Here is a 20,920-nt window from a genome sequence, read left to right as displayed (position 1 = left end):
CATTTTCCAAATGACTTATTTTCATTGTTTGGTTATAATATTGAGTATTAATTAAAAATATTAAAGTCTTTATCTCATAAGACTATAAAAAATATTAATAATAATAAAAATTTTATAATTTAAAAATTTTATTATTAAATATGAGAAGAACACAAAAAAAAAAAATATACATTATGAAAGGTGTCGGTGGCTGGTGGTGGTGGCCAGTGGTGGTAGCCGGTGGGTGGTCGGTAGTAAATGATGACTGATAGTAGTGACTGCGATAATTAATAAATTAAAAAAATATAGATTTATAAGATTTGTCAATATCCGGAAAATATTTTACTCTCTATAAGTTATTTTACGGAAATAAACGAAGCCTAATTATGATAATATAGCTAGTCAGACCTGATTGATTTTCTTGTGTCTTATAAAAAATGCTAAAGTTGATTATTCTTATCTGTTTTTAGAGAGTCTCTTAGATAATGTAGGCAGACTCTTAGACAATGTAGGCATTTATTAGTCTATAGTGATCGGTTGCATATTGAATCGTAGGCCTAAAAAAAAAAAGGATGGAAGGATCCAAAACTAATGCATTGGAGTAAGATTTTTGTCAAGGTCTATTAATAGAGATTCAACCATATCCTCGTTCACTTCTTCTATCTCACACAACATATCAACCACATTAGAAATGCCCTTATCAACAATTTAGTAAAATGTTATTCTGGTCCTTGTCGTGTTACAAATAACGTTATTCTGGTCTATTAGGCCTTCCATATATATTTATATACAAAAAAACTAATTATGAAAATGAATACAAATATGAAATAAACAAATATAAAAGATGAATATCCATCTCAGGTAAGCAATTGTGATTCCTTATACAAATAGAGCTGGCCAGTGGCTAGTAATGAGAGAGGTAAGGTACTTGCACAGATATATAAGGGCAATTATAGTAATTATGATCTAATACGACCTCAAATAATAAAATTTACGTTGACAAAATGACATACAATAATTGTTTGTTTAGGGGAAAAACGTATGGTTAATGCCAAAGGCCAAAGATTACTGTATTTATATATTATATTAAAAGAAAAATAAAAAGAAAGATGAAGAAAAGCAAGTGCTTATGGTCCCATGGTATGTCTACTCATCACTAGTCTCATGATGTGAAGTTCATCTTCCTCTTACCCTATTCTTTTCACCTCTTTTGATTCTCTCTCATGACTTCCGCTGATTAATTCTCATTCTTTGCCTTATTGAGCAAAATCAAGCATATAGTTTTTTAGATCACTAATTGATGATCAATAATTCTATAGCTAGCTACCAAATTAAATCATGTCAGGTGATAGAGGAAAAGATTTGGCAGAAGGATCCAATGAACAAGCCGCAGCTACTCCTAGCCGTTATGAATCGCAGAAAAGAAGGGATTGGAACACTTTTGGTCAGTACTTGAAGAATCAAAGGCCTCCGGTACCCCTATCCCAGTGCAATTGCAACCATGTTCTTGACTTTCTCAGGTATTTAGATCAGTTTGGAAAGACTAAAGTTCATGTACAAGGTTGTATGTTTTATGGACAGCCTGAACCTCCTGCTCCTTGTACTTGTCCTCTTAGACAAGCTTGGGGTAGTCTTGATGCTCTTATCGGTCGGCTTCGAGCTGCCTATGAAGAGAATGGAGGATCACCTGAGACTAACCCTTTTGCTAGTGGTGCTATTCGTGTTTATCTAAGGGAAGTAAGGGACTGTCAAGCTAAGGCAAGAGGGATTCCATATAAGAAGAAGAAGAAGAAGCCTACTCCAAGCAAGGGAATTGATGAATCAACCTCCGCCATGCACTTCTCTTAGATTCTCCATTTTACTATATGGTAATAATTTCTTTCATTTCCTTAATTTTCTTTTTTTTTTTTTTTTTTTTTAAATTTGAATCTAATTTGAATCTTGTTGCTGTCCTAATAAAGAAACTCAGATTTTTTAATCAAACCTAATTAAAATTGGATTAAATTTCTAATAATATTTCATGAACTAATAACATCTACAATTTCTTTGATCTGCATTAAAGCCTTAATTAAATTCTTTTCCAGAAGTTCAAGAGGAATACATAGAATGAGGAGCATAAGCCATCAAATATATTTATATGTCCATCTGGTTAATTAGACTCTTATATGGGTTTGAACTTGTAACTATCAAATAATTTGTTTACATACAAGAACCATATTTAGAAAATGAATCATCAATTTCTTGCATCTGTAAGATCTTATTTTTGCTTATGCTAATTTTAAAACCAGAATATGTAAGAACCCTAATTTGAACAGTCACTTAATAAGATTGCTACCAAAAAGACATATCAAAAGCTATATGGTGAAAATAATGTAGTTTACTAAACATCTTTTGTCCAACAAACAGTAGAGCTAGCATGTTCTACACATAATTGATAAGAAGACTCTTTTAGACAGAAAATTAAGCAAATCATGCAAATTCGTCTCTAGCTATCTATGGAGTCCAAATTTTATATACTATTTAATTTGTAAGTTAACCTTTCCCTATTTAATAAGCTCTTTTAAGATTCTCAGGATTTTCTTCTCATAAGTGGTCAAGTGAGATATCATACACTTTTCCATGTTAATGCAAATAAGATATACAAAGTAATTATTGATTGATATTGCACATTGATAAAAAAAGTTTTAAGGTTTCTTGAAAATATTTTTTTATATATAGAGATATTGGTGTCTGAGAATGATTTCTTTTTGCCTTTTCTGATCTAGAATTTTTCTATGAATTCCATGACTGTGAATCTCCTGGATGTGGGAAAAAGCTACAAGTAATTTAATAATTGTTGTATTACTTAATCAATATTTTAAAAAAATCCCAATTTAACTGATGCCCCCACAAATTGCTTTTCTATAGTGCAGAAGGTCTTTGCGAGGGCAGTTTTGAAATTTAGCATATTGCTCTTTGTACCTTCTAAGATTTGCATGTTGTCCAATATCAGATTTGGTGGGACAGAAGGTTTATTCTATTTAATTCATACCATAGCTTCTCCTTTGCATCTTGTATTTGTTTGCATCTCAAATTTTTTTTTTTTTTTTTTTTTTAATGTTTTGGTGATTAGAGCTGATGAGTTTTATGCTCCTAAAAAAAATACATATAATGTCCATTTAATTACATTGAGTTTTTCTGTTCCTCTACATATATATATATATATATATATACACACACACTGTATACATAGACATATCAATATCCATCTACAGTCTTGGATGTTCTTGTCTTAATTTCTTCTAGATTCAAATAAGGCTTCCTCTTTATCTGTTCTTGTTGAATGCTTTGATGTTTCAGCATATATAGAGAGAGTGAAAGATTGAGTTATAAAGGCATTTTGGTTATAGTTTCATACAAAACTGTAGTGTGAAGTTTCTTAACCCACATCAATTCCAAATCTTGGAATTAAAGCACTAATTTTCTTCACCATGTTAACTATCATGCGTTACTGTCACTTGCAAGTTCATTTAAGGCCTAGTATGCGAAGCATCCCATATTTGTCGGCTTTGACAAGGGTTCGCAACACACACGTATTACTTAAAACATATATCTTCTGCGGATGAAAGAAACAATCTGCTGCATAGAATGTAAACATTAATTGCTAAGAGATAATCACAGTCACTCCACAGAGATGAATAGGCTGCCACAATATACTTAAAATATCATATTAGGGTTTGCTAGTTCTGCCTCTTCCAAAATTTCATGACTAAACAGTATATTCTTTTCTCTAATAAAGTTGCTACGTTATATACGTTCTCAGGCCCCTAGACAAAAGTGAAGGGAAGGTACCCCATTTGCCATCCCTTCTAGCAGACCATACTAAAGAGGCTTTCGCATTATCGGAATATGAGCTTATAAATTGTACAATCTGCTATACTTAAATTCATGTATATCCCTTGTCAGATTTATACGGATTGATATAGTTGTCGTATATAGAACCCTTTATTGTCTTTATTCCTACACTTATATGCAACTCTTTATTGTCTTTCTTTCTTTATTTCTTTGAAATTTGTACACAATACACAAATCACTTTAATCCTCAGTTTTCACGTGGTATCAGAGCCATCATAAGTACTATGGCTTCATCTTCTTCTAGCATTCCCTTCTCAACCTCTTCCTTAGCACTATATTGAAACTTGCATGAATATAAGAAACTTTGCAGGATCTTGTTGATGCATGTGTTGCTAAGGAGAATCAAGTTATCAAAGAAATACTGTTAAAAGGGAGTGAACAGTCTTTTGGAAGTTTGTGTTTTTTCTACTATGTTGAATCAAGGAAGCGGATTTAAAGAACTCTTCTAGACTGATAGGTTCTAAAGAGTCTCCTTGCTGTTTACTATTTTGTCCTTTCTTGAATTTGTAAGCATAGCACTGCGTCTATATGTATTTGCATTAAATATATGATTTTGGAAAAACCTTATATTATATGATTGTAATATGAATATTTTTCTTTTGATCACTTCAGTCATTTTCTGCAGCTGTAACATCCCCGTTTGGGCTTCTAAGTTTAGCAAGGTTTGTTACTCTTTTTGCCTTTTGTTAGCAAAAATATTTAAAGAGAATTTATCGAAAAGTTTGAATTTCAAATTTCTGATATTACCATAATAGATCTCAAGTATAGGTTATTTAAAATGAATTGAGTCACTTCTATGTTTGTGTCCTTCATTTACGTACATGTATATGAATGCTGTTGTTTGAAGGAACTGAATTTCTACATTAAAGTATGGATTAAGCTCCTTTTGTTCAGGGAAAATAACCTGTTTTTAAAAAATATTTTTTAAAGAACTTATTTTTTACTACTTTGTTGGTTACATCATTAAAAAATTAATTAAGAATATTAAAATTTTTAATGTATTAAACTATAGAAATATTTTAAATTACATAATTTTATATTTATAAAAATTTCATATATTGAAGATTTATTGTTAAATATGAGAAAAAAATACATAAAAAATAATAAATTTTGATAATCGCTAGAGACTAGTGGTGGCCTATAATTGATTATTAAATTAATAAATGTGAATTTTTGAAGTAATAAAAAGTTTATCAAAGGAGGGCTAGAATACACACATTGATTCTTCTTTTATTTTTACAATTTGAGTTTTATTTTTTTAAAAATAGGAAGTCTTTTTCCTATAAAACTACTTAGTTTTTCCTTTGATCAGGAAAATGAATTTTCCTAAATATCTCAAAATCTGAAAAATATTTTTCTAATAATTTATTTTACACAAGCAATCTAAATAATGAATATAAAAGTGAGAAAGACCGACAAGCTTTTTCATAAGTATACGAAATTGTAAACAAGTAATAAAGAGTGAGTAGAGTATCGTCCTACAAAAATTATATATCAAGTACCAAAATTGTGTTAAATTATTATTATTTAAACGACAATAAAGAGAATGTATTTGAAAATAAAAGAATTAAAGTAAAAATAATAAGAATGAGATCAAGCAACAAGTTGTTGAAAAGGAAATCAAGGGTTAAAAGTTACTAGGGATTTTGACTTCACTTAATTCTATCCAGTTTATCCTATTCGTTTTGAAATCAATTTTAATTATTCAAGAAGGAGAAATAACCCTAAATTTACTAATAAGCTCTCTCGATGTTTTATTGGCAATTTTAACCCACTTCAATTGCTTATCTCTCAATGGCACAATCAAACATAAATAAATCATTAAGTTATTGTGATTATTTAGGAATTCACAAATTAAAATCTTTAATTTTATGAAAACCTCCCACAAGTCAAACCATTTAGCTCTCGCATCAAGTTGTTATTCCCATAAAATTTATTGCCCTATTCATATCAAAAACCCTTCTCTCGACAATGATTAATGAAATAAATCAATCCAGGGGAGAAACTCTGCCTAGAAGCATTAGGATCAATAATAAAATTTACTTGAATATAGAAAATTAAATCTAATATTATAAACTGGAGTTGAATTTAAGCTACACCATATCTCTAGTAAGAAGATTTAGTCCGACATAGTAAATAAATCAAACTCAATTAAATGTATAAATAATCCCATAAAGAATAATAAACAAAAGGAGGGTTTAAGAATAAAAGCTAGCCAACAATTGGCTTGAATGGCTTTCTTGAATCTTGATCTTCAACTTAAATACTTGAAGTCTTAAAGAGAGAAAAAACTATGTAGAGAAAGTAATAGAACCACTGATACGCATAACGTAGCTAATCTCTCTCTTTATATAGACTCCTTGGGAAATCTTCAAATTTGATTAGGAAATAAAATCTCTAATGAGGAAGAAATTGTTTTGAGGTAGGAAACTGATTAGGCTTTGTATTGCTTCCAAATTATGACTCTCCAGTGGCTAGATAGGGTTTAAGCTTGATTGACACATCGAAAAAGCATCTCATGTAAGCGGCACAGGATATAACTGAAGTTTTCGGCCCAATATGAAATCTAGACTTCAGCACGGGTGTGCTAGATGGCACGAGCTAGGCGTGCTAGCCCCTGAACCTGAAGGTGGATGCGGCATAGGTCGTGCTTAGGTGAGCACGCTCTTGGTTCATCATCTTCTCATAGCACGGGCATGCTAGTCCTTGAACCTTAGTGAATTTTTACTTGAACTCTACACGAGGGTGCCAATCTTTTTGCTTAGATTCATTCTTTTCTGCATTTTTGGCTGATTTTCCATAAAAATCCTACAAAATTTCTCAAAATCAAGTGAAATATGATTTAAGGAAGTTTTATTAAAAAACATAAATAAATTAATTGAAATAAAACAAAAGAAATAAAAATTAAATGAAAAACTTAAATAAAGTTTACTAAAAATGACTATAAAAATAAAAACTTTCAAAATTCCCCAAACTCAAACCATTACTTGTCCTCAAGTAACACAGTCAAAACAAAAGCAAAAACATAACTAGAAATGAAATTATCAAAGCTAGCTTAATATGGTTGGGGATAATTACTCACAAATTCAAAAATATCAAAATTTATTAAGATGAGACTAAATCAAGTGTTTCCTCTGCCAATTATATTTTAGCAAAAACTCAATTCTTAATAGCACACATTCCTTAATATAAACAAAAGTTAACAAAATCTTTAACACCAGTCAATGTTTGAATTATGACAAACAGAAATATGAATTTTCAAAACATTATTAATCTTTAAATAAGGTGATGCAGATTCAACATTTCCATAGGTAAAATATTGATCCCCTCTCCACAATTTAAAATGCAGCACATTTAGAAAAAAATCAAAAGGTCTTTAATTAGGATTGTAATGGGGTTTGAGGGTTTAAAGATTAGTTTGACAAAGAAAAGGAATAAAAGATGACAAAAAGTACAAAGAATGTATACTATCCAGATTTAATTATACCAAAATATTGTTCTTATTTGTAAAGGGAGATTTGCTTGAAGTTCTTCATAATATTTTGATAATTTGTCCCTTGCTTCAAAAATTTCCCAAACTTGAATCTTGATTACTTGCTTTTTTTATATGGGGTGTCTCTCTTTGAATTTCTTAATTTCTTCACTTGCTATTGATTATGGAATATTCTCCCTTTTATTCTCTTGCTATGTTTTAATAAAATCCAATCCTTCAATTATACATTATTGTACTTAGGGTATGGAATCTTAAATTGGTTTTATGGCTAGGCTTTAATAAGGGTTAACAAGAAAATTTTGGTTATATGCTTTAAATTGATTGCAAAGGTCATAATTCAACTTAAGGTGGCTTAAGCTAAATATGAGTTATAAACAAGGAATGCCTAAATCATATTTTTTTTCTAATGTGAGCATTTTTTAAAAATTTTGCCTTAAGGGGAATTCTAAATTGTTCTAGGAATGCCAAGGTTAAATAAATTTGGATCAAATATACATATCTATCACAAAAATTTACAAAGATTGGTGTTTATGATCTTAAAAACAAATGCTTAAACCAAAGAATCATATTAAGTTAAGAATTAAAGTTTAAGTTAAAACATAACTAGACTAGAAAAAAATTCAAAATATCACAAGTTTCATAGATAACGATACTTTCTGATTTTGCTTATAATTATTTCAGCCATATTAAGCTAAAAATAAACAAAAATTTTGACTAAAATTTCCCTTCCCCAAACTCAATCTAACACATTGTCCTCGATGTGTCTAAAATCAATTCTCCAAACTTATCATAACATCAATAGGGTGGCAGAATAATATGAGAGTTGAGAAATTATTACCACCATTATATTGAAAAATACAATGCGAACCAAGGAAAAGATACGATAAGAGCTGAGCGCTGGAAATTATCAAAGCTACGAAAAAGAAAATTAAAAGCAAAGCACGTAATATCCAAAATACTTAATGTGAACAAGAACAAGGTTCGAAAATAAACTAATAAACAAAAGAAACTCAAACAAACACAAGAAAAACAAGAAAACTGAAAACAACAAAAAATATCACTCCGCATGTGGTGGAGGTGGATGTGGCTGCAGCAACTAAATTACTGTCTGGAGCTGATTATTCATTCCCTGATATTGATCTTGCATGGTGTCCATGTAAGACTCAAGACTCCCATGCATAAGCTCTATGGATTGAAAATGGTCAGAAATCATGGTTTCCATCCACTGAAAGCGAGCATCAAACATGTCCATCTAGAAATCATGCGTGTGAGAACCTCTTCATTGGACATCTCTGAAGCCGACTGGAATGATGAACCAGCTCCAGCTGTACCTGCACCAGAAAAAGTAGCCAAACTAGGAGAGGTATGTGGAAAATCCTCCTCCATGTTAATATCATCTCCCTCCTCATTATCACTCTCATCATCCTCCCCAGCTGTACGTCTCACCAGATGAAATGCATCTATATCAATTAGTGTGCTTTTTCCTCCTTCCAAAATATCATAAATAGGACGAATAGGATCCAATGCTTTGATATAAGACCCAATCCGTGCAACAAAACAACCCATCATGATAGCACCCTTATCTGCCCTAGCAATTTTACTCTAAGCTGACAGAGCCAATACCCCACATTCAAATGTACCCCCTGATCAATAGCCCAAATAAAGTGTAATTCATTCAAACTCAACACAACATCACTTTTGCGCCGCCCAAAGATTGTGCTAGCTAGGAATTTATGAATATACCTGTATGCTAGGTTTCTCAACTTAGAAGCTTTAGAGTACCTAGGATTATAAACACTTAGTCCGGTTAAACTAATCCATTTACTGCCGGCTCTAAAATCCTTAAGGATAGTCTTTTGGCCAGCCTCTGTAGGGAACCCAAAGTTATAGCTAACCTCATCCACTTACAATGTATATATCTTTCCAAAAAGTTTAAATTTAATTTTATTTGGTTAATTTTCATGCAACAAAAAGATATCACTCGAATAAGGGCTCAAAAATTCTAATGTAAGTGGTGCATAAACAAAATCCTTCATGGTAATGAATCTCTACCACCTAAGTCTTTTCAATAGTTCTAAAACTGCATCTCTAAGGCCTACATATGCTACAGCATTTTCATCAATGAAGCGATTTAGAAGAATAGGCCTTAATGAGAGTTCTTCGAACCTTTCTTTTTGCTCCGGCGTGGTAAGAGGAAACGGTGGCAGAGAAGGAGCAGCAAAAGGTGGTGGAATAGTTCCCGTGGTAAGAGAAATAGTTGTTGGTGGAGGAGGCGGAGTCGGATTGGGAGCCATAGAGTGCACTCATACCGCTAAATAAGCAGTAGATCTACTTCTCTTATATCTTGGAGGCATGATGAAAAAGTAAAAATCAAAGAAAGAGAAAAAGGTGAAGAGGTTTTGCTAAGATTTTGGAGAAAAAGGTAGAGAAAAAGAAAGAAGATTGAGAGAGTGGTGGGGGCGTGCTTTTTGAAAGAAGTGGGAGAGGGTTTGTGAGCTTTAAATAGAGGAGAGGTTTTAGGGTTTTCATGGTAGCCGAAGAGTCTAGACACGCTGTTTTAAAAAGTGGGGTCTGATCCTAGCACGGGCGTCCTGGATGGCACGGATAGGGCGTGCTAGACCATGAGTCTTGGGAGCAGTGGTAGCACAGGCCATGCTTTGGTGAACACGCTTTTGGTTCGTCATCTCTTTATAGCACGGGTGTGCTATCTGGCACAACAAGGGCGTGCTAGTCCTTGATCCTGCAGGGCAAAAGAGTTGCACTTACCTAACACAGAGTGCTAGACCCTGACTCTGGTTGAACTTTTCACCCACAGACAACATGGGGTTGTTATGTAGAACGCTCAGGGCATGCTAGGGCCTGATTTCGCTTAGCATCTAAGCTCCTTTGAACTCCCAATTGACTTGAAAAAGATTGTAATAACAATAAAAGAACAGAAATGATTAAAAGATGGGGAGAATGATAAAGAAAAATAACAAGATAAATGAAAATGAAAATTCAAGAGTTTAAAGAAAAAGAACATGGGTCGTCTCCCATAAGCACTTTTGTTTAACGTCATTAAGCTCAAATCACTGGACCCCTTTGATATGGATCAGCCATCACTCATCCATGGAGCTCAAGGGAGCAAGGAGCATAATAAGGGAAATCCATTGATACTTCCTAGTGGACCAATTATAAGAAGTCGTGCAAAAACTGGATCTACAACATATAGCACGCCCAGACCGTGCTAGATTAGCACGCCCGTGCTAGGTACCACGCCCAGATCGTGCTAGATTAGCACACCCGTGCTAGGTACCACACCCAGGCCGTGCTAGAGCCTGACTCAATGAGGAAAAACAACAACATGAAACACACCTTTGTTGTGTAACACACTCAGACCATGCTAGAGTCTGACTTGGGAAGGGAAAACAATAATAAGAAGCACGTCCGTGCTAGTTGGCATGCCCAGGCTGTGCTAGAGTCTGTCTCTAGCGAAAATTAGTTAGTCCAATTGTGTTAATTTTGAGTTGTAATAATGTTGATGGGTTGGGCCACCAATAATTCGGCCACCCTTGTTTTTTTTATCCTTAATTTGTTAGTTTAGTTATTCTTATCCGTAGGTTGTTTAGATTAGTCAATCCTTATCCTTAATTTGTTTGGATTAGTTATTCTAAATCCTTTAAGCATCAGGTCTTTTAGATTTAGTATAAATAGCTTTGTTATGTTGTTAAACAAATCATTCTATGAATTAGTAAATCTTCAGATTTGTTCATGCTTTTGGCGTGTTCTTTGATTAGAGTGATTGTGAGATTACTTTCCTCTAATTGCATCAATAATCAAGGTAAACTTATCAATTTACTTGTGGTGTTTATCTTATTCTTTTACATTGTTATTGGTGTTCTTGCTTCCTTAAGCTTTGGGTGCCATAGAGGGGGAGTTTAGTTTGATCTTTGAACTATTCCAATCTTCTCATAGAGTTCTTGGGATTCATTGCCATAGGGTTTTGCGTTAGTTTGGTATCAGAGCTAAAGATTAAGGTAAATTCTTATTTATCTTAGTTTTAGGGTTTTTGATTTTTCTTGTTTTCTTGACTTTTATGTGTTTATCTTATTGTTTTGATTAGTTTTAATTCTAAATTTTGCATTATTGTGTTTTCTTGATTAGTTGTTGTTTCTTCAAAAAAAAAAAAAAAAAAATTTTGGAATTGTGGCTTTAGATCTTTCTAATCAAATCTGTTAAAAAAAAACAAAGAAAAATTCGGCCACCATTGAAGTTGTCTTTTTGTTGTGTGGTTTTGATCCTAATCCATAGAGATTTTGACCTTATCTTGTGGAATTTAAACTTATCCACTTTGCTACTTGTTAGAGCTTATCCTTATCTAGATTTAGATATACTTTGTGGTGTTTTCCTACCGCCCCCGAGCGACCCGAAAAACGTCTCTTGTTGTTTTTGATGGAATGTGATTTTATTATGAAAAGTGGTGACAAAACATTTTATTGGATACGATGCCGATAAATCGGTCTTATAAAACATTTTGAATCGCCACCCATTATTTCTACAATGGGACCATTTCCAATTTTATTTTATAAAAATGACTCCATTTAAACCCAATTCTATTTAAGGCCAAATTATTAAAAAGACTGGTCAGGCGCAACAATGTGATTCTAGGTAAGGGAATTGGGTACGCCGACCCGTTGGAAGCCGACGCTGGAAAAATCCGGCTTCTTTTAACCTATGATTTCTAATTTGTTTTAGTTAGAAAAGCCAAATTATTTATTTATTTAAACCCAACCCGAATGAATCGAACCGAGTTCTTATGTGGAAATCAATTAATCGTCCCAATCAAATCCAATCATTGCATCCATAATCAATTAAATCATCCAAACCAAAGCAGTTAAATCAACTAAATAAAAGACCCGCTTTTGCCTTATGGTTAAAGGCGGGACACAAATCGAACCTAAAAATACATTCTACCCAATTCAAAATTTAAACCCAAAAACCCACAAACCAAAATCATGCATAATTACATTTTAATACTCTAAACCTAATTAAATTGCAATATGTTCATAATTGGTCATTTTCGGATTTATTGGACAAATTAAATTTTATTTTGTACAAAATTTATTATTTTTTGAAAGGACAAAAATCGTTTCTGGAACCCTAGAACAGCCGCATCACGCAGTTGTTCTTTGAAGAACAGTTGCGTCACGCAGCTGCTAGTTCCATGACCTAACTGTTCATAATCTGGAAAACAGAATACTGGGCATGAAAAATACAAATTTTTGACATGAACAGTTCCGTCACGCATCTGCCAGATCCGTTACGGATCTAGTAGTTGCGTGACGCAACTAATCTGGGTAAAGAAACGATATTTTGGACATGAACAGCTCCGTCACGCATCTGCCAGATCCGTTACGGATCTAGTAGTTGCGTGACGCAACTAATCTGGGTAAAGAAACGATATTTTGGACATGAACAGCTCCGTCACGCATCTGCCAGATCCGTTACGGATCTACTGGCTGTGTGACGCAGATGCTCTGGTCCGAGTCCTGTTCTAAAATTATTTGTTTAGGGTGTTTTTTATTTAAATATGCTTTTAAGAGAATCGAAAGTGACCACGAATGAACAAAATACAATTTAACTAAGATTAAATTAATAAAATAATAATAGTAAATAAATAAATAAATAAATAAATAACACAAAAGGTGTAAAGAAATTACCTAATCCTCAGATTAAGGATTGTGAATGGCTTAAATGCCTTAACGAACAATGGTTAAGGCGATCCAGAAGCTTCGTTACCAAGGATTCAAGTTTTTTCTTTTGTCTTTTGATTTTTTCTCTCTTTTTTTATGATTTAATTCACCTAAACTTGATATCTAATGGCAATTTTCCTTCAAAATGAACTCAAAAGAGCTTCTGGAGGAAAATATGGCCGAATAATATTTTTAGGGTTTTTTTTTAAAATCGTCCAAAAGTCTCTTAAACGTGAGAAAAAGATCTATTTATAAAAGTAGGGCAACAGAGCATAGCAGCGTCATGCAGTTAACAGCTGCGTGACGGATCTAGTAAGTCGCGTGACGCAGCTCACTTGCTGTACCACAACTACGTGTCGTTTAGCATGAAAAACGGCATGTCGTCATTCTTGACGACGACATGCAAATCTGAGTTGCGTAAGAGCTGCGTGATGCAGCCATAGTGCCGTCACGCACCTTCATAGCTGTGTGACGCAGCTCTGACCCAGTCAGACACTTAAAATCAGTTTAATTTAAATCCTTGGATTAAAAGACTTCTAGATAATCATTAACCCATTCATTTTGCATCCTTATTTCCTCATCGGATCAGGTGGGGGCCTAAAGACACGCGTCAACAGTTTGCCCCCCCACTTTATCATTAATCGTATAAACAATTAATGTTAATACAATTAATGTTAAAGTGGCCCATTGATGCGCCTTCAATCTTGGGTTGAATCTGGTCACGTCCAAAGCTCAGTTTAATCGGCTTTGGAGGGTTTGATGGTGTCCAAAGCTCAGTGTAATCGGCTTTGTTGTTCACCTCCTCAGCTTAGTGTAATCGGCTTTAGAGGGTTTGATGATGTTCAACGCTTGGTGTAATCGGCTTTGTTGTTCACCTCCTCAGCTCAGTGTAATCGGCTTTAGAGGGTTTGATGATGTCCAAAGCTCAGTGTAATCGGCTTTGTTGTTCACCTCCTCAGCTCAGTGTAATCGGCTTTAGAGGGTTTAATGATGTCCAAAGCTCGGTGTAATCGACTTTGTTGTTCACCTCCTCAGCTCCGTGTAATCGGCTTTAGAGGGTTTGATGATGTCCAAAGCTCGGTGTAATCGGCTTTGTGGTTCACCTCCTCAGCTTAGCTTAATCGGCTTTAGAGGGTTTGATGGAGTCCAAAGCTCAGTGTAATCGGCTTTGTGGTTCACCTCCTCAGCTCGGTTTAATCGGCTTTAGAGGGTTTGATGGAGTCCAAAGCTCAGTGTAATCAGCTTTGTGGTTCACCTGCTCAGCCCGGTTTAATCGGCTTTAAAGGATTTGAATTGACCTGAAGGCTCCAGTCGGACTACATCAGCATTCTAAGCATCAGCGGTCATCTGGCTACGTCCAAGGTTCTGTTGAGATCATCTGGTCATGAACAAAACTCAGTCTAATCGGCTTTGTTGGCTCCAGTCGGATCTGTGATCATTTTCAAAGCTCAGTCTGTGTACAAACAGATCTCGCTTTGAAGTCACCTCCGAAGCTCAGTCTATTTGGCTCGAAGGATTTTGATTTGATCATTTGGTCACGTCCAAAACTTAGTCTGATCGGTTTTGTTGGCTCTAGTTGGATCGGTAACGATCTCTAAAACTCGGTCTGATTGGTTTTGAAGATACCTTCTAAGCTCGGTCTGATTGGCTCGAAGGATTTTGATTTGATTGCCCTGATCAACTTCGTAATCCACCATCATTAATCAGGAAAAGGATTGACTCGATCCGCTTCGTAATGCATCATCACGAATCGAGAAAAAGAACTAAACAGCAAAGCTCAGTCTGATCGGCTTTGGAGGGTTTGGTATTGAGATTGTCCTGATCAACTTCATAATCCACCATCATTAATCAGGAAAAGGATTGACTCGATCAACTTCGTAATGTATCATCACTAATCCAGAAAAGGATCCAAACAGCTTCGTAATACACCATCACTGCTTGGTGGGACCAAACGGCTTCGAGTAACCATCACCGGTTGACCTGAAAATATTTTCAAGAGGAAAGAGCGATTTCTGTGTACAAACAGATCTCACCTTTGTTAGATGTTGGAGCATCATACGCCCCTATGCATTAATAACCATAGACTTTGAAATTTCAAATTTTGCATTAGGGCAAAAGATTTTATTTTTGCCCCCAGCTTGGAATTCCATCCTGGAGCCAAAAATATTATCTTTTAAGCAAACCTTGAAATTTTTATTTTTTATCTATTGCAAAAATTTTTAAGATTTTAGCAAAAATTTTGTTAAATTTTTCTAGCCCTAAATTTTCTGGTATACCCTTCCTGATGCAGTGTTTGGAAGAAAAACTTACCTGAGGGTATTTGATAATTTTGATGTTTTTGCCCGCTGTGTGGCGAGTAGATGGAATTATTGAAGTATACGAGCCGCACACCGACTCCAAATTGCCTAGAGAAGCTGACATGGGCTTGGTTGGGCTCTTGATGGGCTTGGGCCCATTGGCCCTTTTTCCTTATAAATAAGCTTTCACTTTTCATTTTCTTTTCATTTTCACTTTCAAACTTCAACTTAAACAAAGAGAATCTCTCTGAATCCCAGCGACTATGGCCCATATTCCTGAGATTCCTGCTTCTGCCTACACTCCCGAGACGGAGACTCTGGGCGTGATCCTGGATATCCCTGTCTTCGAGGGTGATCGGATTCCTGTGAGCCGCAACACCCTTACCTCTGGTACGCGGCCTCTTCAATTCCTTCCGGCACCGGGCTCTGATTTTCCAGTCCGTTACAATACCGATGCGATGCGCGGTTTCCGGATTGAGATAAAAATCTTATGTTTTCTTCTCTTTTTTTTTTTTTTTAATCTGATCTTAGAAATGGCGTTTATTGATCTTGATCGTGCTTGCAATTGTTCCATTTGATTTTACCATGATGAATTGTGTTTGAATTTCTTGCTTTCCGCTTGATTTTGGGTGATCTTTTGGAGGAACAATCGTGTTCTGCGTACTGTCTGTACACCTACAGTTGCGTCACGCAGGATAGAGCTGCGTCACGCGACTGTTCTTTGTTGAACAGTTGCGTGACGCAGCTGTTCTTTGTTGAGTAGTTGTGTAACGCATCTGTTTGAAGCTGCATGGCCCATGCGGGTCTGAACCTTGATTTTGACCATTTTGTGCATCATGAGACCTTATTTGTTGTCTTGGAACAGCATGCCATGTTGAATCTAGTTGATTTTGGCCATGTAAACTGATAGAAAAACACAAGAATGGAAAAATGGGTGTTAGGTTTCCCGCTGCCTTTCGACGGATGTGTTACGTTGCTGTGCTTTGGAATAACAGCTGCGTGACGCAACTGCTAGTTGCGTGACGCAGCTGCTCTGGCTAGCTGCGTGACACATCTACAGTTGCGTGACGTAGCTGTGCCTGACCAGAGGGCTTTATTTTCCTGCAACAAAACAAACAGCTGTTAGCTTAACTCTTTATTTGGATAAATTTCTTACACAGGTCGATCTGAGCAAGGCCCGGGCTGGCGGGTCCTCCACTGATGCCTCTGCTTTTTGGGATTTATTAGACCCTCCCATGCAGTCGAGAGTGATTGCCGCTGGATTTGGCGACTACGCATCGGGCCTCCGTAGGACTCAGCCCCAGTTCCCACCTGCTATGTGTTACGCCCTGATGGAGCGGTGGAACGACTGTACACACTCCTTCATTTTCGACTTCGGAGAGCTTACGTTGACTCCTGCTGACTATACTGCGATTACCGGGCTTGGGTTTGACGGCGATGCAGTTCCTTTAGATGCTCGGTATCAGACGATCGCTTTGGGAGCCGAGCTCGTAGCCATCTTACTTGGTGTTCCCTCTTATCTTTACTGCCCATTTGGCTGACTTCTCTGTTCTGCAACTCTTCCTGACTCCATGGGAGGGGGATGCTTGGACATCCTATGCTCCCCGTGTCCGCGCGGAGGCCCTGACCCCGTCCAGAGTCTTACTTCAGGGCTACTGGCTGGACCGGTACTATCTAGGAGAGAGGTTCCTCGAGACCCATACCATTACAGCTCAGAGGCGAGTGCCTGTAGCTCCCCCTCGCCACATGTGTACATTGGACGGGATGACGCCAGAAGACATATTGTTGGAGTATGGTGGCTTCCCAGCCAATGACTATTTGGAGCCTGGCAACTATGCCTCTTATCTCACCACCCGACTGAGGACTAGACTTCCAGATGTTCGGGAGTATTCTCAGGTAACTCTTTCGTCCTCATCATTGATTCTCCGACACTTTACTGAGTGATTAACTGGGTCTCTCTGACTTGTTGCAGGATAAGAAGAGGCATCGGACTCCTGCCTTCTATAGGATGCAGGAGGAGGCTGACGTTCCTGCCGGGCCTACGGGTGTTGTGCTAGGTGATGTCCCCTTCCCTCCGGGTATGGAGGTTGCCTTGGATCCTGCTTTGGGGCTCGGACCGACCCTTGCTATTCCAGCTGATATCAGGCAGGTGCCGCCACAACTACAGCTGGATCCTGAGCATGCAACACATGTAAGTATAAAAATAAATTTACTAAGTTAGAAATACTTACCTGGAGGATTCTTCACTGAATGCCTTGTTTTTGCCTGTAGGTGCCTGCTCAGAGGTATCAGGAGCTGTACCAGAGATTTTACTTCGCCCGAGCCTACATCGCCAGATTGTACCCTGAGCATCATGAGACGGTACGGTCCTTTTACTTTTTGCTTTCTGCTTTCTTGCTTTGTGTACTCCTCTTAACCTTCTTCCCCCCCATTTTTTTTATTATTGCACAGGAGTTAGAGATCGACAGGCTTCGGAGACATCAGACCCCCCCGGGCGCTGCCATTTCTCATCTCCAGATGGAGAATGACAGGCTCCATACCAGGCTACAGGTTGAGGGGATTCCCTTAGACTCCTCAGATGAAGAGGAGGAGGATGATGATGATTCTTCGTCTGATGATGCTCCACCACTTCCACCATCTTCTGTCAAGCAGGCGGTAGCTGGTCCCAGTCGGATGCGACGTTAGCTGGTCTCCTCCATTTTTGCTTGCATTTTTTTAATGATATTTTATAGCTCCTTGGAGCACACTACAGTATTATTTACATTTCTTTTTATTTGTATGCATTTATTGTATACATTTACACGCATTTTTTCAATACTTCGATTTATTCCTGCACAAAGAAAACAAAACCACAGAAACAATAAAAAAAAGAGGCATTCCACCCACTTGCGAGAGTGGTCCACCTTGTTAGTGCGGGCATAAATGCCCATCTACCTTATTCCAAAACGAACAAAAGGCAATAAAATGAGAGCTAAACAAAACCACAGAAAGAAAAAGGATATATCCCACTCACTCGCAAGGGTGGTCCACCTTGTTAATGTGGGCATAAATGCCCATCTACCGCATTCCAAAATGGACAAAAGGCAATAAAATGAGAGCTAAACAAAACCACAGAAAGAAAAAGGATACATCCCACTCACTCGCAAGGGTGGTCCACCTTGTTAATGTGGGCATAAATGCCCATCTACCGCATTCCAAAACGGATAAAAGGCAATAAAATGAGAGCTAAACAAAACCACAGAAAGAGAAAGGATACATCCCACTCACTCGTAAGGGTGGTCCACCTTATTAATGTGGGCATAAATGCCCATCTACCGCATTCCAAAACGGACAAAAGGCAATCCCATTCACTTGCGAGAGTGGTCCACCCGCTTTATTCGGATGCCAGTTGCCCATCTGTATGGTGAATCCGAACCCTATCACCACCGAAAGTAAATGCCAGCTAGCTGGTAATAGCATCCCACTCATTGAAGCCTTTCCACTCCTATAAATAGCAGTCCCCTTCTTCGTTCTCTCCTCACTCCACCGTATTCAAAACAACCCTTTTTTTTTCAATACCCCTTTTCTTCCATGGCTTTCAGAAACCAAGTCTCATCTTTTGTTCAATCCCTTCCTGATGACCTGTGGGGGATCCACCCCATGAATCAACTAGCCTGGCTGAAATATTTCAAAGACTTGACGCCTGACCATGGTTTCTTGTCCTGGCTCGTAGGGCACTTCAATCCCAATACTATGGTTTTTCGATTTGAAGATTCTGAAGTGACGCCGACCTATGAGGAAATGTGCGCCATAATGGGTCACCACCCTTAACAAAATGAAACTCCAGCTTTGCCCCCAGGCCCAAGATATGATCTGACTGAGGTTGCTGCACTATGTCCAGTTTACCTTCCTGATGGAATAGATCCGGGTCAAGGCCTTCTCTTAGAGCCTTTCCTGAATAGGGTTCTGTCCATGGATGCGAACCCCTCTTGGGTTCGGGCTTGTTGTTTCATGTTGCTGAATATGTATGCCATGAAAAATCGCCAACCTGGAATTGGAGACTTCTGACTATTGACCGTTGTCTGAGACATGCAGGTGTATCATCGCACCGTCTTCATGATGATTATGGGAGAGATCATGTGTTGGGTTAGGGATATTGCCCTTCAGGTTACCAACTTCAACATTCACCATCGGGGCTGCCCGATGTTGCTGCAAGCCTGGGCTTTAGACAATCTGAGCTTGATTGCTCCGGTCCCAACTCGTTCAATCTTGTCTTATGGTCCTGCCAATTTTCACACTCGTTCTCGAGGACACTTTGATTTTGGCGACAACCCCGTGATTCGGTGGACTTGCCCTTGGTGGAGGATTGGACTGGTCACTACCGGGAGCATGAACCTCAACTGTGTGTTATATGCCAGTCTTGATCGTTCCATGGCCTATTTTCCAGACAGAATCAGCCGCCAGTATGGTGTTGTTCAGCGCGTTCCCAGAGTCCATAACTTCGAAAGCGGTCCTGTGAATACTCAAAATTTGAGGCTCAAAAAGCCTGTTTTCCCAGACTGCAAACAGTCCGGCCGGACCGGAGGCCGTTCAGAAAGTTCACCGAAAGTATGCCAATATGGCACTTGAAACGTCCGGAAAATTACGAGGATCGCAGAACTGGTCCCAGAATATTTTTTGGAGGTACAGAACTCCCGAAAAAGCCTTTGGAACAAAAGACTAGCAAGTCCGCCGGCCACGGCGGTGGCGCTGGCGGCGGCTGCCGCCCTCCAGCCCGGATTTTCCCTATAAATACAGCCCCGGGCACTCAATTTTACTCACTCAGTCTGTGTTGACGGACGCTCCTTCTCCCCTACGCTTCTTGCGATTCTTTTACTGCTTTTCTAAATTTAGTATAGGCTTTTATTTTGTTATTGTGATACTTGGTCACTTAAAATCGAATTAATTTTAATTAATATTCCCCTAACGAGGAGCTTAATCCGGAGTTTTCAAGCTGAAGCTAAGAAGCGGTCGCCGATTAACTCAGGTAATAACTAAACCCTGTCTATTTAATTTCAGTATTTCATGCATATTTCTCTTCTACTCCTAATTCTACAACTGCATTCACACCACCATAATCATTTTGGCAGCAAACTGCCTTAAGTAAATAAGTTTAGGCTAAAATGCCCGGTTAATCAATAATCGTGGTATTCATGCCAAACTCCGACAATATTGGCTAAAGCCTAGTTAATTAATAGCTATGGTATAATCGCCTTTATTTCGAACAGTCCGGCTTAAGTCCAATTAATCAATAATTGTGGCTAAATGGCCTTAATTAAACACGTTTTTGGCAATAAATTGCCTATATTGCAATTCAATTGATCACTTTTGGCAAACAAATTGCCTATAAGTAGATTAATCATTTTTAACGACAAATCGCTTAAATCGAATTTTTAGCAAAATGCCTTGAATTAATCAATCTTTTGGCTAAAAGCCTTAAATCACTCATTTTGGCGACAATCGCCCAATCAACACTTTTGGCAAGCAAATTGCCTAAATCAACTCAT

At 37.2% G+C, this 20,920-nt stretch overlaps 1 protein-coding gene across 2 annotated transcripts; it reads left to right on the top strand.

Annotated features, from left to right (window-relative positions):
- Positions 1–1,113: 1,113 nt before the first annotated feature.
- On the top strand, positions 1,114–4,497 carry LOC105636767 (protein LIGHT-DEPENDENT SHORT HYPOCOTYLS 10). Of its 2 annotated transcripts, none has more exons than XM_020680348.3 (2): positions 1,114–1,847; positions 4,173–4,497. In XM_020680348.3, exon 1 carries the CDS (start codon positions 1,318–1,320, stop codon positions 1,825–1,827), a length of 510 nt encoding a protein of 169 aa, XP_020536007.1. In that variant the 5' UTR covers positions 1,114–1,317; the 3' UTR covers positions 1,828–1,847; positions 4,173–4,497. The 2 variants fall into 2 exon arrangements, with proteins under 2 accessions (XP_020536007.1, XP_012075501.1); XM_012220111.4 differs by having other exon boundaries at positions 1,116–1,847; positions 4,184–4,497.
- The last annotated feature ends 16,423 nt before the right edge of the window (positions 4,498–20,920 follow it).

Source organism: Jatropha curcas, chromosome 4 (genome assembly GCF_041381405.1).
Source record: "Jatropha curcas cultivar XTBG-Jc1 chromosome 4, XTBG_Jcur_1.0, whole genome shotgun sequence".
Taxonomy (NCBI): domain Eukaryota; kingdom Viridiplantae; phylum Streptophyta; class Magnoliopsida; order Malpighiales; family Euphorbiaceae; genus Jatropha; species Jatropha curcas.
The sequence above is the reverse complement of the archived record's forward strand: the minus strand, read 5'-3'. Positions and strand labels throughout refer to the sequence as shown.